The following is an 18,704-nucleotide window of genomic DNA, read 5'->3' on the forward strand; positions in this document are numbered from 1 at the left end:
AGCATGCCAAATACCTTTCTCATTCTTTATTTTATGAGTTTTTGATTTCAAATAATGTGAGGGTGTGGGTATGTATTTCCGTATCTGCTGTTTAGAGTAGCTACTTGGTATCAGTGTCAGTAACTGTACCTTCTCAGTACAGATGGCTGCTGAGACAGCAGTAGTTCTGTTTTGAAAGCACGCATCACATTTCGTGCACATATCTCTATCTTCAGGTTCTGCACCAAGTACATCTACATTATACATTTCACAAAGTTTCAGAGATGTTGCTTGTGTAAAGCTTGTTTCAATTTCTTCCATATACTGTTTTCTTCTTGTGTTTCTTACCTCTCCTGGACGTTTAAGGGGGGATATAGTAGGGGCTACAGCAGAAATGTTAGCAACCAATGCATCAACAGCTTCACACCCAGGAATATAAACATCTGCACTGTCTTCTTCACATAAGGGTTATGGTGATTGTTCAGGTGGGTTGTCACTAAATTTCTTCTTGTAGTCAGTGTATCAATTCCTCCACAGTGGATGTTATGTTAATACTGAACTTACTCAAGGACCAAGATATTTCTGCAATGCCTCCGACAGATTTCCAACACCACCTTCTTGTTTGTACTTTTCATAGTTCACACGCCCCACTCTTTCACTATCGTATTTCCTCACTGACATTGTATCTAACAAAAAGTTCAAACCAAACACAAAACTCAAAGCAGAATGGTTTATGTGCAAGTTCTCACCCATTTGTTGTAAACAGAAGAGTGCTGGAAACAGTGTTGCCAACACGCATATTTTACAATAGAAATTAACTGATGCAGAATTTTGAAAATTTTTTAAAACTTTACACAGAAAAATATTGCCCACTGTGTTTGCACTGACTGCTAACATATTAGCCAACAATACTTTGTAAAATTCTCAAAAGTTTTTGGGTGGGGGTGTTCAAGTAAATAATTCATAAAAACTCACAAAAATGCAATTTTTAACATTTTTAGTAATAAATATTTACATAATACAGATAGCTGGAGCAGAGAACAATACTTTTTGTAATTACATCAGTAGTATCTGGTAATATAACAGAAAATATAGTGTTCTGTGACTTTCCAAATTAGAAAAAGATTGTTAAAAGGAAAAATTAAATTTCATGTTTTCATCTCAAATTTGTAAGTTAAAGGAAGCCCATAAGTGTGCAGGTGTGAACTAAATTTCAACACACTAATGGAGAGATTAACGCAAAACATCTGCCAGGTCTCCAATACTTTTGGTTTAATAGTTATATTTTTTGTTCTCTACTGCTTTATGAGTTATTTACAAAATATAAATTTTTCAAAGGGGCATACCATTTACAAAAATTAAGATAAAACAAAAATACTTTATTTCTTAACACTTATGATATAAAGGACTAATATACATTTCTTCCAGAGAAATTCATGAGAATGAGATGAAATCACCCGACATATTTTAATGAATTTCTTCCAACATCTAACAGTTGTGAAACACTGTTGTTGTTTTTGTTTAAAGTATTTCTGTGATAAATCTCTCACCTGAATTCCCACATTCTCAGGACAGCTCTTGTTTAAGAACACAGACCACTAAAACCGAATTTTGAAACAATTTTGCTGATGCTATGCAGTGCATACATTAATAGTATGTAAGGTAATTAAACAGAAGTTTCATGTTGACACAATGCCTAACTTTTAACAGCAAATCAATTATTGTTGCAGGTAGCTGCAAGTATCATTTGTCAAGGCTTTTACCCACTTTGTAATTATTACTGTGCATATTTATGCATGTACTGGCCTCTATATCAAAGAGTTTCCAGCAAATATTCCTTGTTCAACCACACTCTGAAGAAGAGTCATGAAAATTTATCTACACATTCATATACCAAATCATTTATGTGCAATACACAGCTCCTTGCTCTATTGTCAAGCTCCTTACTCTAGAGTCTTGAGTTTTTTCTTTCACTTTCTTTGCTTTCAGACCTACCTGAAACTTCCAGTAAATTACTTGTTTACACACTTTGTTTTATTTCTTCATGAGTTCAGTCACTGTGAAAGTCATCATAACAGTTTTACATGACATAAGAACAGCTGACATGAAACTCACTAGACATAATACCATATTTTAACTTTCAGTTTCTGGAACAACATAGTCACGTTTGACTGTGATTTCTTAACTGCTGATAATGAAGAGTGAAGACTCATTATAAACCTCGGACAACTTTCAGTCAGTTTTTTTTTTTTATAGAAGATTAACTGTCCGAAACAAAGAGCTCTATATCTGTATCACTTTCTAGTTTCTTCAGTTGAACAAAACCTCACTTTAAAAACTTAAAAACATAAGCTGTTGTACAACACAAACATAACAAAAACATTTTCTAGATTATAATGCATTTTCTGTGGTGGGAAGACTGATTTTTCTGATTGCAATGCAACCATACCAACAAACACTTTGAAATGCAGTTAAAGTGTTAGTGACCTTTAGAGTACTCAAGGCATATATACTGTAGCTAGCTTGTCAAAGAAAACACAACATTGTAAGACAGGAATTTTTTTTACTTACAATACTTCAAAATAGCATGCATTTTCATTCTAGTTTCAGGCAACAACAAAGTGGTTGCAAATGTTTCATAATGTATACTGTAAGTGCATCAGGAAAACATGTGTCTTCCAAGACTAAAATTTTAAACAAAAATTATATTTATGGAAATTCTCTCTTGTAACTTGCTTACTACCATAGACATTTACTGTTATTTACATCCTATCGTCAGCTTCCAGAAGTTGTTACTGAAGTAGCAAGGTTGCAAGCTGCTGTTAAGTGAGACCAGTCCTATAAACCTTACTGTACAATAAATACCAACATTTTTTTCTTTACACAAACTTCACACATTTTCATAACTGTTTTCCATATACCACTATGGAATAATGATGTTCATGTATTCACATCAAATGACAGGTTAACATTGCACCACACCACCTTGCATAAGATGAGTGAGCAAACAAATATGCGAGCAACATATGGATATGTCCAAAACAAAGAATTTGTTCTACTTCGTCCAACTGACTTTTGGGATGTCAAAGTGCTCCGTCAGACTGTCCAAATGCCGGTTGAATTCCTCAACACGCTGCTTGTGTGTCATAGAAGCCTTCTGCTTAATGCGTTCTTTTTGCTGAAAGAAAAAAATGATAAGTTATTTGGGTTTCCAAACATTCTCGCAACTTACAACCAATACCAATAAAATGTCGTGCCAAACAGCTTTGACATCAAATTGCAGAACAAGTACCCCCTATTACGACACAATTTAGGCAATTCTGCACATAATTCACCACTGACGAATTGTACTTGAACACAGATTCACTTTTTTGTTACTATCATCTCAGCACAAAGTTTATGACAATTGTTGGTAATTATTGTGTTCTACGCTCATGTAGGTTTGTGTTAATTCAGAACAAGGAATGCTTCACCTGTGTAAGTACTGTACATTATTTTTGTTATATCTGTGGAGAGTTAACTTTGAAATCCCAAAAACACAAGCTTAATCCTCTTATAAAGAAGTGTTACAGTTTTTACACCTAAAATCAAGTCAGCAACCAGGACAAACAACCCCCCCCCCCCCCCCGTGAAGGAAATATGCAGCCCCATTTTTGTCTTAAGGGTATCTGAACAGTCTTGTTTCTGATTTAAATTTGTCAAAATAGTAGGCTGAGATTTTAGCTTCATGATTAAAAGGATGAAATCTTCTTCCTTATGATACAAAAGCGAATGTTTATCATGAGCACCATGCTGCTTTTTCTGAGTATTTCTCCAAGAAAGTCACAGTTTTTTGTAATGATATCAAGTCTTCTCCGGAGAGTTTCGGCTATGGTTTCAGTGTAAATAAATGGTGCTTGTCCATAGATTCCCACAATGTTAGTCTGAAAACAGTGTTTCTCCACTACTGGTACCCATTTCCTTCTGCTCTGATTGCTCACGAAGTCTATCTGAAGGAGATACATAAAAACTTGAAACTGTTACGCACACTTATCCCATAAAAGGAATACACAAGGCATGTATGTGGAGAGCTAATGGTAACTGAAGTACTTCTCAGCATCCTGACCACTGCTGCTTTTTATGTGAGTGAACCAACACAGACAGAAAAAAAAACATTATGGTGAAATATGGCCTACTTGGAATGAACTACTGTCACAATTTTAAGAATGTTGTGTACACTACTCATATTGACCCCAAAAATTTATAGCTATTTCCACTGCACATTAAACTGGGTCTCGTCCCAAACTTTCTGAAAGTCATTTGCCCCTGCACAGTGCTGGCTGGATGCACAATGCCAGGAGCGTAGTTCAGCAGGTGGACTACGGTGGGGTGGAGGTTGTCACAGGTGGGATGGGTAGAGGGAGTGAGAAGTGGGAGGCAGGAAGAGGTGTTGCAGGTAAGTAGCTAATTGCTTCCAGTGAGGCAGCTGGTTTGCACACTAAGAACTCAGGAAGGGAGAGTTGGCAGGTGAATCTGCTAGGCATATGATCCACGAATTTCAGAGGGGAATGGTGCATGATGAAGGTGACATGAAGAGATGATGATGATCATGAAGATGATGGTTTGGTTTGTGGGGTACTCAACTGTGCTGTCATCAGCACCCGCACAAATTCTCAATCTGTACACAGTCCAATCTAGCTAATTTCACAAATGATGAAGACAACACAAACACCCAATCCCTGGGCAGAGAAAATCCCCAACCCAGCCAGGAAGCGAACCCAGGACCTCGTGATCCAGAAGTAGCAACACTGGCCACTAGACCACGAGCTGCAGACTGACATGGAGAAGTGAAATGGGAGGGGAGCAAGTGGGGACAGTCAGTTAACAGAGATTGGAGCCAGGATGGGTTGCATCCCACCTGTAGTTTAGAAAAGTTGGAGGTGGAGAGAACGATCCATGTGACCCAGGTTTTGAAGCAGTAATTGAAATCACACATGTTGTGCAACCTGGTGGTCTATTTTGTTCTTGGCCACAGTTTGGTGGTGGCCATTCATTCTGGTGGACAGCTGCTTGGTTGTCATACTGACATAAAAAGGTGTGCAATGATTTTTCTGATGTAGTGGCCTGATCTGACTTCTGATGCAGTAGAAAAGCCTGCATCAGGACCAGAGTAGGAAGTGTTGGGTGGGTGGATTGGGATATGATGCCTGTGGCAAGGGGTTGGGAGTAGGAGTAGCACAAGTAAGGACTAGGTTGTTGTGTAGGTTGGGAACGTGACAGAACATTGATTTGGGAGGGTTGAGGAGGATCTTGGTTAGGATGTCCCTCGTTTCAGGGCAAGTTGATAAATAATCGAAGCCCTGGTGAAGAACACTGACCAGTTTTTCCAATCTAGGGTGATAGTGGATGATGAAAGTGATTGTTCCTTGGGGGGGTAGTGGGGAGATTACGTATGTGTGGGGATATGGCACAGGAAATCTGTTTTCAGACTAGGTTTGGGTGGTAGTGCCTGTCTGTGAATGCCCTTGCGAGACCATCGGCCTAGTGGGCAACAGGATTCTCATAGGACAGCCATGGATCACATGCCTAGCCAATTGCACCTGTCAACCCTCCCTCTCCGCACACCTAGCGAGCAAACCGGCTGCCTCCTTCTGGGCAATTAGTTGTGTACCTGCAACCCTTCTTCCTGCCTCCCACCTCCCCTTCTTCACACCAAATTGACACAACCCCACCCCCACAGTAGTCCACCTGTCAAATTGTGCTCCTGGAACTATGTAGAGGACACATGCACGTCCGCCATGCACACACATGAATATGGAAGGATTACTCCAAAAGCTAAGACGTTTTCTGTCTTTTTTTTTTTTTATTGCACCTGTTGACAACTCAATGCTTCTTTTTGGTGAATGGTCTTCCTAACTCCTAAAATATTTAGATTCAACAGAACTTTCCTACACAATGAGATGACATAAGTGTTGATGTGCCACAACATTACTGCATTAGATCAAGATGCCCTGTACTCGACAAACTCAGATGCTATTGCTTTGTTCACTCCTAATGCTTTTGTCCTGATAAGATAAAATCTTGATTTCAATGTACGAGCATTTCGTTACGGGTGCTCTGGGCACCATTCAAGCCCTGGAAGTGTCAGGGATCGCCACCAAGGACGGTTACAGCATTCCCATATACTTGGGCACAAAGACAAAATGTTTGGTGCTATTTTAATGCAGGGTATCGTCACTTGGCTGATGATGCACCATTTCCTCCAATTCTCCACATTATTTACACAGCCTTCTTTGCGATCACCACACTGACAATAGCACAAAGATGACAGCCTCCATGTCAATTTACAGTTGAGAGTATACACTATCGCTCTGCAAATCTTTAGCAGTAGAATGTGTGTCCCCAGAGTAATATTGGTCTGTGCATGCCGAAACATATTGACACTGCAACAAATGAAAGCTGTCAAATTATGAGGAGATGCTTAAACCATCAGCAATGGGCAACCTGCATATATTATTCAGAATAGCACCCTCATTAGTGTGAAGGGACTTTGAAACCAATATAGTGATCAACAAGCTGGAATGAAGAAAACCCATTGCATGATCAGCAGGCACCAAAAATGAGGTTAAGATTGAAAAGGAATCTTGTGAACTTCCTAGGTAATTGACCTGGGCTGCAATTCTGCTTATTGGATATGGTTTGCACCTGCTCATACAGCCCTTTTTCTTCTCCTGATTCCGGTCACAGCCACTCCACTGCAATTACATTTCTGGGCTTTCCACATGGTCCACTCCTGTTATATGATGGGAGGTAACTACTTTGAGGATTTCATTTCTTACTCAACTCATTGCCATTTTACTGACCACCACATCCAAACATATTCCAGCATACGAGTTTCCAGGATCAATCATTCACCCTGCAGCAGACTGTGCTCTGTTTCGAAACTTCCTGGCTGCTTAAAACTTTGTTCTGCACCAAAACCCCTACCTGGAACTTTGTGTTTCTTGGGCAATGCTCATTGTGGCTGGCCTTTCCAGGCACGACACATGACCCATTCTCACAGCTTTACTTCCCAAACATTGGGTTGTTATTCATACCAAAACAGGTCATTTGGTAGAGCCTACAACAGAAAAAAATCGTGTGGGCAGGTAAATGTTATGTCCAATAAACTTAATCGCAGAAAGCATGAAGCATCTTGCAAGGATGACAATTTTCAAATCATTATCTGTGTTTGACATAGCCAAGTTCTGGCCTCAATTTCTTTACAAATCATTAGGTAAATGTGCACTGGCTCTTACGCTGCATGCTGAAGTTAGTAACTACACAGAGAATGGTGGTAAATGAACACGATGAATCCTGAGTTCCGTGTCGGTAGCCAAAGACGTTGCTATTTCGTAACATTATATGCTACATAAATAAATGTAGTTCACATATTGAAATATCTGTGACAAGGAAGATCCTGAATGTTGTCACTAGAAAATATGACAAAATATTTCTCAGAAGCAATTTTGTAATGTTATTGCTGCTAATTTTAATTGTAGGAATTTAAATCATGCTTTTGGCTATCAGCCTACTCGCAATCTTAGAAATCTTAACATAATCACAAAAAAATGAAGTAACAAATTAACATAACTCCTGAAACTTAGGAATACATACGGAGTCAATTTAAACATGTTGGTATATATTAAAACAATGCAAGTCTGTAAATGTAGAAAAATAGGTGCTACATCAATTGGTTTGTGTCACTGGTTTGCACATAATCTGCTTAAGCTGCCACTTAACCACCCCCCCCCCCCCAATTAGTGTTGCCAACTTTCTTTCAATACTAATACTTAAGTTTAGCCTAAAAAGTTGTTTTAATGGCAGTAGTAACAATATAGAACAAAAATCAGAACTTTATTCTGGACTGTAAATTTCGGAAATAGTTTCCATGCTGTTGTGGACCTCAGTCTGAAGACTGGTTTAAAGCAGCTCTCCATGCTATTCTGTCCTGTGCAGGCCTCTCTTCTTCAAACAACTACTGCAACCTATAGGCTTCTGAGTCTGTTAACTGTATTCATCTCTTGGGCTCTCTCGACAACTTTCATCCACACACTACCCTTGATCTCTAAGAACATGTCCTATCAACTGATCCCTTCTTTTAGTCAAGCTTTGCCACAGATTTCTTTTCTCCCCAATTCTGTTTAGTACCTCCTCGATCTACCAATCTAATACTCAGAATTCAAAAGCTTCCATTCTTTTTTTTTTGTTTATACTGTTTATCGCCCACGATTCACTTCTATACAAGGCTACACTCCAGACAAATACCTTTAGAAATGATTTCCTAACACTTAATTCTACATTTGATGTTACAAATTTCTCTTCTTCAGAAACAATTTTCTTGCCACTGTCAGTCTACTTCCTACTTTGGCCATCATCGGTTATTTTAATGCTCAAATAGCAAAACTCATCTTCTACTTTTAGTCTCTCACTTCCTAAAATGATTCCTTCAGCATTACCTGACTGAATTCTATTACACTGCATTACCCTCTTTGATGTTCATTTTATATCATCCTTTCAAGACATTGTCCATTCCATTCAACTACTCTTTCAAGTCTTGCTGTTTCTGACACAATTACAGTGTCAGTGGCAAACCTCATAGTTCTTATTTGTTCTCCCCGAACTTTAATTCCTTCTCCAAATTTTTCTTCGGTTTTCTTTACTGCTTGCTCAATGCACAGATTGAGTAACACTAGCGATAGGCTACAACCCTGTCTCACTGCTGTAATGTCTCTACATAATGTAATATGATTGTAATATTCTGGCTGCGAGTACCAGCGATGATGCGCTACCATACTTTGAGACAATGCTCTTTGCTGTGGAAAAAAAAGCATTATGTTTTCTTGTAATTGCTGGAGGTAAGTTTGCACACAGCAGTAATTTGAAATGCAGAGGTCAACTTGTAATCTCAATTATCAAGAATAAAAATTTAATTCTTGAAAAAGGTACATATCGTTTACAAACATTTATTCGATGTTGGATCCTTGGACCTTCATAAAAGTTATTAGTGTGTTTAGCAATATGGTGCATAGTGATTTCTTTGCGAATTAACAATACTGGACAGATCTGCTACTACCACGCTCCAAATGACGTGCAATATTTTGGAGTCAGCTTGTACGTCCAAGACGTTCCCTAAGTGATCAGTTTGTTAGTCAGAAGATATCATACTGCCACTGTTGTTGAACGTTATCATTCTGAAAGTGTTTCCTGAAAAGAAAATTTTACAGTGACTAAATACTGTAGCTGCTAAGGGAGACGGCATCTTCATCACGAGTTGTAGCAGTTTTTTCCAACTTGCCTAGTGTTCTCTGAGAAAAGGAGAACCAGAAAACTCCGACTGCCAACTCACTACTGCCTATCCCGTTTTCTCCTTACAGCAGCGATGAAGAAAACACATTCATCTATAGTCAAATTTTTTCACAGATCGTTTGTATTAGACAGGTAAAAATTTTTATAATGTATGTATCTAGGCAAAAAATCCAAAAAGAGTTTTTTTAATGCAGTACCTGTCTTTATCTATGTCAAAGTCAAAAGTAAGCAAGCTAATTAATTAATAAATTCTTTCTTTATGGCGTAGCATCAGCTCATTTCACTGCCTTCTCAACAACTGCTTCCCTCTCATGCCTCTTGACTCGTAGCTGCCGTCTGGTTTCAGTACCAGCTGTAAATAGCCCTTCGTTCCCTGTATTCTACTCATGCTACCTTCAGACTTTTCAAAGACAGTATTCCAATCAACACTGTCAGAAACTTTCTCTAGGCCTATAAAGGCCTTTCCTTAGCCTATCTTCTAGGTGTCTTAGGGTGCATTCCGACATTTCTCTTGAATCCAAACTTATGTTCTGTGAGGTCTGCTTCTACCAGTATTTTGCAACCATGACTCACTAAACTGATAGTTTGGTAATATTCACACCCATCAAGCACCTGCTTTCTTTTCTGGAATTTTTAGACTCTCCTTGAAGTCTGAAGGTACTTCACCTGTCTATTAGATCTTGCACACCAGGTGGAATAGTTTTGTCATGGCTGGTTCTCTCAAGCGCATCAGTATTTCTAACAAATTGTCATTACTCCAGGGGCCTTGTTTTGACTTGGGTCTTTCAGTGTTCTGTCCAATTCTTCTCACGATACCACACGTCCTATCTCATCTTCATCTATGTCTTCTTCCCTTCCTGTAAAATTGCCTTATAGTTCATTTTCCTTGTGTCGTCCCTCTATATACAACTTCCACCTTGCAGCTCTCCCTTCTTTGCTTAGTACTGGTTGCCGTCTGAGCTCTTGATATTCATGCAACTGCTGCTCTTTTCTACAAAGGCCTCTTCAATTTTTCTGTAGGCAGTCTCTCTTTCTCCCCTATGATATATGCTTCTATAGCCTTACATTTGTCCTCTAGCCATTCATCGTTAGCCACTTTGCACTTCCTGTCAATCTTTTTTTATATATATATTTGTATTCCCTTTCACCTACTTCTACATTTGTATTCCCTTCCACCTGTTTCATTTGCTGGCATTTTTACATTGCCTCCTTTCATCAATTAAATTCAGTGTATCTTGTGATATTCAAGGATTTTGACTAAGCCTTGTCTTTTTATCTATTTGATCATCAACTGCCTCCACTATTTCATCCCCCAGAGCTACCCAGTCATCATCTACTGTATTCATTTCTCCTGTTCATTTTTTGCTCCCAGTGAAACTCTCAAATATCTCTGGTTCTTTCAACTTATTCGATACAGTCTCCTTAATTTCCTAGCTTTGTGCAATAAACGTAATTAATTTAATCGGCTCATAAATTGTAACAGTCGAGAGCCACAACTGCAGCTAGAAATGTCTTACAGTTCTAAATCTGGCACCAAAATCTCTGTCTTACCACTATACAATCAACTTGAAACCTTCGAGTGCCTCCAAGGTACCTTCCGTGTATACAACCTTCTTTCACGATTCTTAAACTAAGCATTAGTGATGATTAAATTATGTTCTGTGCAAAATTATAACAACAGATGGCTTCCTCTTTCATCCCCCCCGGTCCACATTCACCTACTACTAAACCTTTTCCTTTTTCCACTACTGTATTCCAGTCCCCCACCACAATTAAATTTTCATCTCCTTTAACTAGCTGAATGATTTCTTTTGTCTCATCATAAATTTCTTTAATCTCTTCATCATATGCACGGTTACTTGGCGTGTAAACTTGAATTACTGTTGTGGATGTTGGCTTCATTTCTACCTCAGCTACAATAATATGTTCACTATGTTGTTCATAGTAGCTTACCCGCATTACTTGAATTACAGTGGTGAATGTTGGCCTCATTTCTATCTCGGCTACAATAATGTGTTCACTATGCTGTTCATAGTAGCTTACTCGCATTCCCATTTTCTTATTCATCATTACACGTACTCCTGCATTACACCTATTTGAGCTAGTATTTCTATAACACTGTACTCACTTGACCCGAAGTCCTGTTCCTCGTGCCACCAAATTTCACTAAATCCCACTATATCTTACATCAACCTATTTATTTCCATTTTTAAATTTTCGAACATACATATCTGATAAAGGGATCTAACATTCCACACTCTTGACCCATAAGACCCCCCCCCCCCCCTCCTCCTGACGATGACACCACCATCCAACAAAGTTCCAATCCAAAGATTCAAATGGGGGACTATTTTATCTCCAGAATATTTTACCCAAGAGGATATCACCACCATTAGACCACGCAGAACAGCTGCAGGCCCGTGGTGAAAAAAATGGCTGTAATTTCCTATTACTTTCAACCATTCACAGCACCAGCACAGCAAGAACATGTGGCTGATGTTACAACACCAGATCAGGTAATCATCCAGACTGTTGCCCCAGCAGTTACTGTAAATACTGCTGCCCCTCTTCAGGAACCACATATTTCGACTCACAACAAACATCCTCCATTGTGGTTGTATCTACAGCACAGCTACCTGCATCACTGAGACATTGAAACCACACTACCTCAACAAAGTCCATGGTTCATGGGAGAAGGGCTGGGCAACAACTTCCGTAAACATCATAAATGTATTAATTCCTCAATCCATTCCTCCTCCACATATATTCAAATAAATAAGAGAAACATATTTTTGCACAGGTTCATTCCATGCAAGCAGCACTTTACAGCAAACTGTGCCCCACTTTGATATTAGTGTGTGTGTACCTGCGTCTGGAGCTCCGAGTCACAGACAAGTACACAAAACCATCAGAGAGGCACTTGGATGATTGGACACAATATGAAATTACTGCTGTGCCATATACCATATACTATTTTTATCACATTGAGAAGCACATATTTCTTTTCTGAACAACTTGAACAAAGCACGACTCACTTCCTCTCCATGCTGCCAATACCCATTCATCGGAAACGTTATTATCACTTCTTCCAAACTTCCTCTTCCCAAACACAGATCCAACAGTCTCTACATTACAAAACACCCCAAAGTCCGTCACTATTTCCCAAGCAATCCAAAACAAACTTTGTGGCAGAAGCTGCATGAAACTCCCTTCCTTTTGTACATATTTTCATTATTTGTTAGGTCACAATGATAAGGGAACAGGATAGTATGTATATAGATTAATGAAAAGAGAACTGTATAGGTTAAGGAGTTCCTGGATTTTTTTGTATTAGCGATAGAGATCATGTGATAGTGTTCATGTTACATATGAGGCCTCTATTCAAGCTGTTACATGTATGTAACAAGAAAATGTGAGAAACGTGAATTTTAGCATACAAACAATAAGTGGGTTAGAATACCTTCCTGAGCCCATTCCCTTCCCTAGATGTGAAGTGACGGTACTAATATGACATAGTGAGAGCTGAAGTGATGATGGGTTTCAATGGTTACGAGATAGTGTAAATAGTGCAAAGGGCAATGTGTCACAGTGGATGAATTAGATGTCACCAAAGTGTGAACATTTGAAACTGTATTGAAATAGTGTATGAATCACAGTTTCACTCCAAAAAACAGGTTCTGCACGAAATGTTTTCAGTCAACGAAGCTTGCAACACAGTGGGTGCAAAAATGTTGCAGCCCTTTCTATACTGAACAGCTGCATAGCTGCTGCTATCAGCATTGAAGAGAGTAAAGCTGTGTTTCTCCAGAATTTTAGGGCAGCTGGTGTTTAGGGCACACTGTAGAGTCTTGGCCTCTGCTGCAATGGGACAAGTCAGCACTCATGGACAGGAAAAGACTGATCCCCCTCCCCCAAAGTATATACCCTGACAAAATACGGGTTGGCAATGCAGAACATATAGCTGAACACTAAGCTGGCACCCGATACAGCCACACCGGATGGCCCATAACTTCATACTGTGGTGAGTGATCTCAAGCACATCCCAACCAAGCCAAATACTCCCACACTAAATGTTGTGTCTAGACAAGACAGCCTAGACACAATGAGAGGAAGCCGAAAGCCATGCGCTAAGCCAAAGCAGGGTGCCTGAGGTCTGAAACAGGATACGTTATGAATGCTATAAAGAAAAGTACGTAGCTTCTGGAATACTTAACTTTAATCCATCCTTTTGCTACATCTGGAGATTGTGGCGATACAAGTGAGACTCTTTAGATACATGCAATGTTACTAATGGCGCCTTGCTAGGTCGTAGCCATTGACTTAGCTGAAGGCTATTCTAACTATTGGCTCGGCTAATGAGCAATGCTTCGTCCATGTAGTCGCTAGCAAAGTCGTCCGTACAACTGGGGGCGAGTGCTAGTCCGTATCTTGAGACCTGCCTTGTGGTGGCGCTCGGTCTGCGATCACACAGTGGCGACACGCGGGTCCGACATGTACTAATGGACCGCGGCCGATTTAAAGCTACCACCTAGCAAGTGTGGTGTCTGGCGGTGACACCACACTAAACATATCACCCCCAGAAATCCAAATATGGACACATGAGATAGAATTCCCGAGGAAGGAAATGAACAAGAGCACCTATGCAAATATGACGGAAACACAAAACATGTCCAGAAAACAGGCATGCACAAGCTGTAGCACGTCTGTGTACTACAAACCAACACATGCCAAATGCGACAGCTCCTCAAAAAATATGCACAGAACCAAAACTGGCTGTGCCACAGTGCCACCCGAAGGCAGGTCACAGACCAGATGACCTGGACATGTTATCAATAAAAACATTGGTGACAATGTGACATTTGACCAAGTCCAGGGTCTCACATGAAACCACAGGTCAGTACTACAGTAGGCAGGTTCTGCAGGATGAACCTCCTGGCCGACTTTCCGAGGAAAGATACATACATATGGATTGGGAACAGTATCGCAGTGTCCTAACAGACACAACAAACCCAACAATAGATCTACCATACATGGAAAAGTTGGACAACTGTCAAATCTCTCAAAAAAAAGATCCAAGATGCCATAAAACATGCCAGAACAACGGCATTCCCTTGACATCAGCTGCCAGCCTGACCATAGCAGCCACCCAGGCAATAGGGAAGATGCCATATACCACAATGATACCTGCAGCGACACGAACAAAAGTGGTGGAGTGTGGCAACTGCAGCACAGTACATCACACCTTTGCATCTTACACCTCACCAATAGAGGACAGTTGGGTACCGCATGGCCTCATCTCTTTTCCGACCATGACCTCCAAAGTCTGCCAATTGTTCTTATACATAAAGAATGATCACAGAGTATAACAAATCTATACCATACATCAATACACACACAATCAGCAAATCCGATGGAGTTGACTCCATCACCTTGGCACACCACAAAAAAATGTCTATTTTTTGTGTTGCACTGGGAATTTGGCAGCCAGATTTTTCTCAGGGGGGAGAGTTAAAACTGAATAAAACACAGCCATCCTCAGTGCCTTGGACAGGTCACTGAGACTCACATATTGGTCATTCCTGGATAATGCATCTGCCAATACAGCAACTCAGCAAAAGTCTCCACTTCAAGATGGCAACGACATGGGACATCTACCAGCCTCCATGAAGTTAACATGGAAATGCAGTCCCTTCTGCGAAGTCAGCACGGAGCAGCTGCATTTAAACCTCTCCTGGACCAGCCACCATTACCACCTAGTTGGGCAGTGTAGCTGTACCAAGTCTGTGTCAGACACAGCCTCAGAGATCATACCGTAACTGTCACCACCCTCACTCCTGCATCAAGTTCTGAACCAACAGCCGCTGCTTGACTGCCCAATCCCTGGCACCTGGCAGCCAACACCATCATCATCTCTACTGCAACTCTCCTCTTTGCCAGAGTCCACCAACTGCCTGCCCCTGTTCCCTAGTCCCAAGCCAGGCCCTGTGCAATGCGCCACAACCTGTTACAAGTGAGAAGATATCACTGTCACTGCCTCTAGCCCCCCACCCTGTGTCGTAATCAGTATTTGACCACTACTGTCGACTCAGCTCCTAGCGTAGTAGCAATGCTAATTCAGTTTGCCACACTGCTAGCAGCGCATGTAAGTCACATGCTGCATCTACCACACTCCCTGCTACAAGCTGGAACAATATGAAAGAATGCTAAACCATGCCAAAAATGAGTGCGCACTGAGATGACTGTTCAAGCTGTATGAATTACTAAAAAATTGTTTATGTTCACCATTTCTTTCTCTACATCTGCCACAGCATTACTCCAATCTCACAGCTATAGAAAACAACCCAAGACATCACAGGTGGGGATCGAGCCCATCCTGACAAACAAGAAGACAGCTCCTACCAACTAGTAGCAAGTTTCGCAACCCAGACCACAACACCAACGTAAATTTCGACATCCACATCTCACAGAAAATTATGTGCACCAACAATCCCACTACCCCACTTTTAAAATAAACAAACACACACACACACACACACACACACACACACACACACACAATATTCCTTTCGACCCTGCTGCATAACCATTAAACTCTACATTATGGCTCAGCGTTAAGTGTTGAAACAATCCCTGCACGAAGAAAAAGAATTGTAAACAATAGTGGAACCCTCTGCAATATATCCTTCAATTAGACCAACCAAATCTATTTAGTACACCTCTCACCACCCTAAAAACTGCATCAAATACAACCCCCCCCCTCTCCCCCTTCACACTTATGTTCCCACAAGACATCATTCCTCTCGTGCTTAGCTTTCCTGAACAGTAGTCATCAATTCCTGCAACTATCCTCAACCCCCTGTTTAAGGCTCTCCTATACTGTACCATCTTCGAACAAACCTCATGACAAAAAGAAAACCAAAATAAAACACACCTATCACCGACAGCAATTTCTTGCAAACAAAGCCAAATAGATGAACAATTACAGCAATAAGAAGTCAACAAAACAATATCTACAAGGCCAACCCGATTTTTCAAACCAGGGAACTCCAAGTCTTATCATGGCGGCACCATCACATGTCCTGCTCCCTGGTTAGAGAAGCAGTGACATATCAACTACTTCAATTCGCTGAACTAATGACACTGCTTACATTCTATGACGAGCTATAAAGAAATTTTACAGTCACAGCCATGTCCTCATCCACAGTAGCACTAACAAATAACTGTTAAATCAGTGGTTAGATTCATACCTAGCATCAAATGATGAACACACAAAATTAACAATTGTGAAAAGGATAGTTGCTACTCACCATACAGCAGAAATGCTAAGTCACACACAGGCACATCAAAAAAGGCTGTCACAAAGTGGGCTTTCAGCCAAAAAGGCCTTTGTCGAAAACAGACAAACACACACACACACACACACACACACACACACACACACACACACACACACTCTACCACAGTCTCTGGCAGCTGAAGCAAGTCTGCGAGCAGCAGCACATGACGAGAGGTAACCAGGTGGTGAGGGTAAGGAGGAGGCTGGGGGAGGTAGGAGGAGGAACAGCTGGATAGGGGGTGGGGGACGGTAAAGTGCTGCTTATTGGAGCATACAGTGACAAGGTGGAGAGAGGGCAGGACAGCTAGGTGCAGTCCTGAGGTTAGACAGAGGGTGGGGTGGTAGTGGAAAAGGAGGGAAGTAAAAAGACAGTGTGTGTTGGTGGAATAGAGGGTTGTGTAGTGCTGGGATGGGGAAAGGGCTAGATGGGTAAGGGCAACAACTATTGAAGTTTGAGGCTAGGAGAGTTAGGATACATACAATAAATTGCAGGGGAAGTTTCAAACTGTGCAATCCTGAAAAGCTGGGAAGGATCTGGATGGCACAGGTTGTGAAGCAGTCATTGAAATGAAGAACGTCAAGTTGGGATACTTGCTCACCAAAAGGGTGGTCCACTTGTTTCCGTACCACAGTTTGTCAGTGGCCATTCATGCAAACAGACAGCTTGCTGGTTGTCATGCCCACATGGAATGCAGCACAGTGGTTGCAGCTTAACTTGTAGATCACACAACTAGATTAACAGGTAGCCCTGCCTTTGATGCTAATTATCTGTTTATATGAGGTAGCTGCACAATTAAATACGAAATTAAGTACAGAGGGTATATACTTTGATTAAATGGGAGCATGCTTTCATGCACATTGTAACAGAAATGAAGTCAACGTTAAAGTAGAGAAGAGGTTGTCACACAGGGTTCTGCTCATAGTCAACTTTTTTCCTTGGTACACATAAATGACCATACACTGAATATTGTAAGGGATTTAATTGTTTCCTTAAATTTGTGACGATAAAGTTAGAAAAATTGAAAACTGAACAATAAGTTCATCGCTTTTATCACAGCTGATCAGTTCTCAGCAGTTACATACATGACAACATACTTGTCAAACTTTTCTGTTTATTCCTTCACATATACACTGGGGCCACAAAACTGAATTCAACATGACAACGGGTAGATTCTGTCTTAATTGTTCTACAATATAACATATAACACGTGAACAAACAACAGTACTGAGCAAGCATATACATACCATTTTTTCCTGCATCTTTAAGAATGCCAATTCTGCCTTTGTTCTTTTAACTTCATTTACTTGCTTTTCTTCCTTCGGTACTTCTATAATTTTAGGAACTTGTTCCAACAATTTCTTCTGATCCTTCTTTTTCTTTTTCCTAACGTAGGACATGAATATTAGCAAGCAATTCTACAGTTACCTAAATAGTCTTTCACACGTGGGACACTTTGTTACATACTCACTTTTTCACACCACCGTCCCCTTTGATTTTCAATGGGCCTTTCGCGACAACTTCGTACTCTGACATTTCACAATTTTGCGCTGTACACCACAGAAGCTGCTTACTCGTTGGTAAACTGCACGAACAATCGAGAAACAAACTCCACAACCAAAGACATTCCACCGATACAGATGTTATCATGGATAGATCTCGTTGCAAAGATATACCCCTTTCTCGGGAATTTGGCCGCCTGGAGCAAGCCTTTTTATTCGACGTCACTTCTGCATCTTGCACTTCAGTGAATTAACGATGAACGCAACACATGTAGAGCCAGTTCCGAGAGGAGGAAGTCCCGACCCGGCCGGGAATCGAATCCGGGTCCCCGTGATCGAGAATCAGCAACGCTAGCTACAAGACCACGAGCTACTGACCACGGTTTTGCAGTCAGTGCTAAAGCGGGGTTTCCACATTCAACTTTCAACATATGTGATGTCACAATTGACTTGACGGCTAATACGGCACTGGCGCCTCAGCAGTTTTTAACACGCTCCTATAAAAATTGTCGTGGCAATGTTTCCAATAAGCTGGGATTATTTGTACGGACATTAGTGTTGT

At 40.6% G+C, this 18,704-nt stretch overlaps 1 protein-coding gene across 1 annotated transcript; it reads right to left on the reverse strand.

Annotated features, from left to right (window-relative positions):
* Positions 1-959: 959 nt before the first annotated feature.
* LOC124594751 (protein FAM32A) lies at positions 960-18,258 on the reverse strand. The gene is made up of 3 exons (XM_047133135.1): positions 18,112-18,258; positions 17,888-18,026; positions 960-3,157 (listed from the first exon to the last, which is right to left on the reverse strand). Exons 1-3 carry the CDS (start codon positions 18,174-18,176, stop codon positions 3,035-3,037), a joined length of 327 nt encoding a protein of 108 aa, XP_046989091.1. The 5' UTR covers positions 18,177-18,258; the 3' UTR covers positions 960-3,034.
* Between the last annotated feature and the right edge of the window lie 446 nt (positions 18,259-18,704).

This window comes from Schistocerca americana, chromosome 2 (genome assembly GCF_021461395.2).
Source record: "Schistocerca americana isolate TAMUIC-IGC-003095 chromosome 2, iqSchAmer2.1, whole genome shotgun sequence".
Classification (NCBI taxonomy): Eukaryota; Metazoa; Arthropoda; class Insecta; order Orthoptera; family Acrididae; genus Schistocerca; species Schistocerca americana.

Bases quoted from the DNA above. Each gene is read 5' to 3' on its own strand.
- LOC124594751 (XM_047133135.1), bottom strand. From the start codon at position 18,176: ATGTCAGAGTACGAAGTTGTCGCGAAAGGCCCATTGAAAATCAAAGGG. The intron at 18,027-18,111 runs GTGAGTATGTAA...GTCCTACGTTAG, and splicing joins GGGGACGGTGGTGTGAAAAA to GAAAAAGAAAAAGAAGGATC. The intron at 3,158-17,887 runs GTATGTATATGC...TTTTTCTTTCAG, and splicing joins TAAAGATGCAGGAAAAAATG to CAAAAAGAACGCATTAAGCA.